General features: G+C 43.9%; 1 protein-coding gene across 1 annotated transcript in view; it reads right to left on the reverse strand.

Annotated features, from left to right (window-relative positions):
- lama1 (laminin, alpha 1) overlaps window positions 1-5,000 on the reverse strand; it is a gene marked incomplete at both ends in the record, with an annotated part of 68,561 nt that overhangs the window by 5,575 nt on the left and 57,986 nt on the right. Inside the window, 4 exons of the mRNA XM_080054925.1 lie at window positions 20-209; window positions 754-857; window positions 1,497-1,662; window positions 1,856-2,044. Coding sequence (XP_079911051.1) covers window positions 20-209; window positions 754-857; window positions 1,497-1,662; window positions 1,856-2,044 — 649 coding nt within the window. The remainder of the gene's footprint in view (window positions 1-19; window positions 210-753; window positions 858-1,496; window positions 1,663-1,855; window positions 2,045-5,000) is intronic.

Raw genomic sequence — 5,000 nt, forward strand, 5'->3', positions numbered from 1 at the left:
ATGGTGTGTGTGTACTCACGGTGTGCCATTCTCCGTCGTTGATGCGTAGTGATGATGTAATGTGGGCGTGTCCTTTGCCCAGGTCTGTTGACATCGTGACTCCGCCCCCTCGCACCCGCACGATGACGTAATCGTTCTGTCTGAAGTCAGAGAGAAGGAGGAGGGTTCCCTTTGAGGCTCGGGTCCTAATGGACAGCTTCAGGGACACACTGAGAGAGAGAGAGAGAAAGAGAGAGAGAGACATAGGGTTAACACTGAGAGAGAGAGTAAAAGTGGTTACACACACACACACACACACAGTGCACAGAGAGAATGCATAGAGATTTTATATACTATCTATGCCCCCGACACAGACGTGGCCGTTAGTTTAAAACACGGCAAGGGCTAATGTGCTGTGATGTTCGGCTGCGCACAGCTACTGATCCCGGGTCAGTCACAACGTTAGAGTGACTGTAGTACAGAGCCGGTGGGATGCACGGGGCGGATCATTCTGCACATGCGTTAATTCCAGAAATGAATCACCCTGCAGTAATGCATTCATTTTGACAGCACTAATCAAAACAAATATTTTATTCATTGTAACATCAGTAAAATATTTTCTATTTCATCTTGTAACCACAAAAATACGAAAAGGTGTGTAACCTTTTCTTAATTTCTCAGAGAATAACCCTAACCACTTATACTGTGTGTGTGTGTGTGTGTGTGTGTGTGTGTTTATGTGTATGTATGACTGTGTGTGTGTGTGTGTCTCACCTCCTCTTCACAGTACTGGGGTTGATGGTGAAGGTCATGTGACTGTGTTTGTGGCCGAACTGAACAGCTGACGGCAGCAGGCTCGACTCCGCCCAGGACACACACTGAGACACAAGCAATAAACACACATTAAAACTGCTGCTCTCTCTGTCTGTCTGTCTGTCTGTCTGTCTGTCTGTCTGTCTATCTATCTATTTATCTATCTATCTATCTATTTATCCATCCATCCATCCATCCATCCATCCATCCATCCATCCATCCATCCATCAATCACATGTCAGCAACTCAAGTCATTTAGGCATGTAGACCTGGACGGGACAGCTTATTGAGGTTGAAACCGAGCAACAGAATGGGGAAGAAAGGGGTTTTAAGTGACTTTGAACATGGCAATGTTGAGGGTGCCAGGAGGGCTGGTATGAGTATTTCAGAAACTGCTGATCTACTGGGATTTTCACTCTAAACCATCTCTAGGGTTTACAGAGAATGGTCCGAAAAAGAAAAAATATGCAGTGAGCGGCATTTGTGTGGACGTAAAATGCCTTGTTGAAGTCAGAGGTCAGAGGAGAGAGAGAGAGAGAGAGAGAGAGAGAGAGAGAGAGAGAGAGAGAGAGAGAGAGAGAGAGACAGAAAGAGAGAGACAGAGAGAGAGACAGAGAGAGACAGAGAGAGAGACAGATGATGGGCAGATAAACTGAGGCTATACACTTCACACAATTGGACAATAGAAGATTGGAACAATGTACCGTGTTGGATCCAGGTGTCATGGCGCTGAGGTAAGTGGGAGGGGCTCCAGGAGTGGGCTGCACTTCCTGGTCTTCACTAAGCCACGCCCCTTTCCCTATCTCCACCAATGAGCAGCTGTCCAGCTCCGCCCCTTCGTACCGCACCGCCTCTGATAGGTCAATGAGTCTGGGGGGGAAAGGGCCAATAAGTTAGTGTGAGTGTGTGTGTGTGTGTGTGTGTGTGTGTGTGTGTGTGTGTGTGTGTGTGTGTGTGTGTGGGTGTGTCTCTCTCCATGTCTGTAACTGTGTGTGTCTGTAACTGTGTGTGTGTTTGTCAGTTTGTTTGTTTGTGTGTGTGTGTGTGTGTGTGTGTCTCTTACTCTCGGCCCACCACCACATCTTGTATGCAGCCTCTGAACGAGCGGGAGAGATTCTGTAATCTGATTGGAAGATGGGTTTCCTCGGTTGAAGGTAATCCACCAATGAACAGCGAGAAAGGACCCAGACGAGGGAGTCCGCCCGGCGACAGAGACTTTAGCTGCAGTTCATCAGCCTGTAAGGACATGGACCTGAGAGACAGGCAGGCAGGGAGACAGGGAGGGAGGGAGGGAGGGGGACAGACAGGCAGGGAGGGGGACAGACAGGCAGGCAGGGAGGGGGACAGACAGGCAGGGAGGGGGACAGACAGGGAGGGGGACAGACAGGCAGGGAGGGAGGGAGGGGGACAGACAGACAGACAGAGAGACAGGGAGGGAGGGAGGGGGACAGACAGGGAGGCAGACGGCCAGACAGGGAGGGAGGGGTCAGACAGACAGACAGACAGACAGACAGACAGACAGACAGACAGAGAGACAGGGAGGGAGGGAGGGGGACAGACAGACGGACAGACAGATGCACAAGGGGATGTTTAGACAACGCCTCTACCACAGTGAGTTCTACCAGCAGCCAATGAGGAAGTGACACAAACTGCAGTTCACCCAGTGGCCACTAGGGACAGGTACCAAAACAGAGCAGTGTCTCATTGTTATGTTGCTATAGCTACGGCCGGTCCCTTGTTCACAAACCACGGACACTGTAAGAACTTTGGGTGAGCGCTAAACATTTCTCTAAACAACTTACGATATTATTTAAACAAAAGACAAAATAACACAAATAACTAACATGGCGTACTCTACTCTACAGGTTTCTATAACAGCTAACATGGCGTACTCTACTTTACAGGTTTCTAACATGGCGTACTCTACTTAACAGGTTTCTAAGGACATTGTTTAAACTAAAGGTAAATGTTAAGCAGAAAATAAAAAGTCAACGAGGTGTCATGTAGGTCCCTTCAGTACTGTTATATAGTCCAGGAAAGGCTGACATATCTGTTTAAACTTCTCTGCTTTCCCTGAAATATCACAACAGATTTTCTCCATATATAGAGTACTAGAGAACTCCATGAGCCACATATCAAAGCAGGGGGCTATCTCCTTATTCCAAACCTTAAAGGGACACTGTGTAACATTTTAAGTAATTTGTTAACAGAATTTAATTTGCTTTATTGTATAATATTTTAATGCACAATACATGCTTTCTGGCTGTTGAACTTTGTCCCAAAGAACTCCAAAGTGTTTTGCTAAGACAAACTTGTTGTTTAGCCTTGAAGAAGAAACTGCCTAATAAGATTTTGGCACATACAGAGGTATGACGCATTCATGTGCACAGTAGTTTCACTCCCCATATTCTGTTATCAGACATTGTATGAAGGATAACACCAGCTGAGATGAATTTCTGGGAATATCTACCTAATTAAAAACATTTCTGCTTTCGCCAGCAAAAACAAGGGCTGGACACACCAAACTTAGTATGTGTTTGCGCACACACCAACTTCTCTTGCATATAATCTCTGTACACTGTTCATTCGATGTATTCAATCATGTAAGCCCATTTGTGATACATGTTGTTTGACCCTTGCATGCTGTTTGCAAGTAAATTCACCTGCTTCCAAGAAGGCCTGACTCAGTTTCAATTATTCAAACACTTGGGTAGTTTGATGAAATAATTCTAGTAACAAATGGTCCTTCGAGTTGCCGGATCCAACATCCTCATCCTCTGGACAAGAAGAGCCTGCACCGTGAAGACGGGGGAGTCCAAGATCTCTCGACAAAAGACCTCCAGTAAACAGAGCTACAAAAGAGGCTGTCTGCAGACTCTACTTGGACGGAGGAGGGGTGACGGAATCCAGAGCCAAAACTGAGCGAGTCGAGGCTTTCTTGAAATCAGGTGAATATAAACAGCTGATTTTGTTTTGTCCAGGAATTAGGAATTCCTTTGTTTTATGTATTAGGTAGATAAACTAGTTTATGAAGCAGTATTTCTCATGGTTTTACCGTAAGGGAGAATAACTGATCGTAGTGTTTGGGAAAATGCACTAAAGAGAAAAATATTTCAACCTGTAGTGTTTGGGGAGATGCACTAGAGACAAACCTATCTCAACCTGTAGTGTTTGGGGAGATGCACTAGAGACAAACCTATCTCAGCCTTTGGTGTTTGAGAATTTACACTGTCAAAAACAAAAGTCTCACGTACGTAATTAGATGATCATTAGTGTGGGGTCGAGGGTGGTCCCTTTATTCTGACAGATATAGTTTGTTCCATTAAACTGAGAGTTCTTTGTAATTCGGGAAGGTTTTATGGAAACAAATTGATATCTGGCTGCTTGTTGTTACTTAGCCTGGGGATATAGTACTGCTCCAGGGAGTTAGTCTATGACAGGTTGTTTATTTGTTTTGTTTTGTTATGTTTGTCAATAGTCTACAACTGCAGAGTAGACTTATTAGTTTTGTTTAGAATACATCACATAGGGTGTTCTAGTTTGAAATTGGTGAATTTTGTTAATCAATTGGAGGGAATAGGGGTGTTCACCCTGTTTAAATAGATTACTGGGTAATTTGATATTAGATTTTACATTTTAAAAAATTTAATTACATAATATGGATAATGATAAGATAGACATTAGGAAAAAAAAGGAGACTGGTGAAGAAAAGTCTCCTCTACCCCTTCCTGTGTCTCTTTCCATTGAGACCCAAAACCCCGGCTCCTCAGCTGCTCTTCTGCTGGCAGGTCCAGAGAATCAGATAAAGAACAGTAAAGAGAAAGGTGGTGGCCAAGGAGATGAATAAGAGAATGTTGTTGAAAGTGTAAGAGGAAAAAGATTGTTTGGAACTGATTGTTTATGTTATAAAGAAAGAAAAAGTATGTAGGGGAAGGGAGATAAAAGGTTTTAGTAAAGTGTGCATACAATTGTTATGCTGTTATGATGGGTTATAAAATGCTTGTCTCCTAAAGATGACCAGAGTTCTGACTAAATTGCTAAACGCTTTAAAGTTTAGAGCTGAATATCTTGCCAATTCCAGCCCCATAGTGAACCTTAAAGATTAAAGGTGCAGTCAATCATTTGAAGTTCCAGCATAAACTTACAAAAAAGCGTCCTTTTGTGTTCTTTTTATGAAAATGTTCACTGAAAAGACTTATTCAATGCTT

The sequence above is a fragment of the Ammodytes marinus genome, assembly GCF_949987685.1.
Source record: "Ammodytes marinus genome assembly, contig: scaffold_40, whole genome shotgun sequence".
NCBI lineage: Eukaryota > Metazoa > Chordata > Actinopteri > Uranoscopiformes > Ammodytidae > Ammodytes > Ammodytes marinus.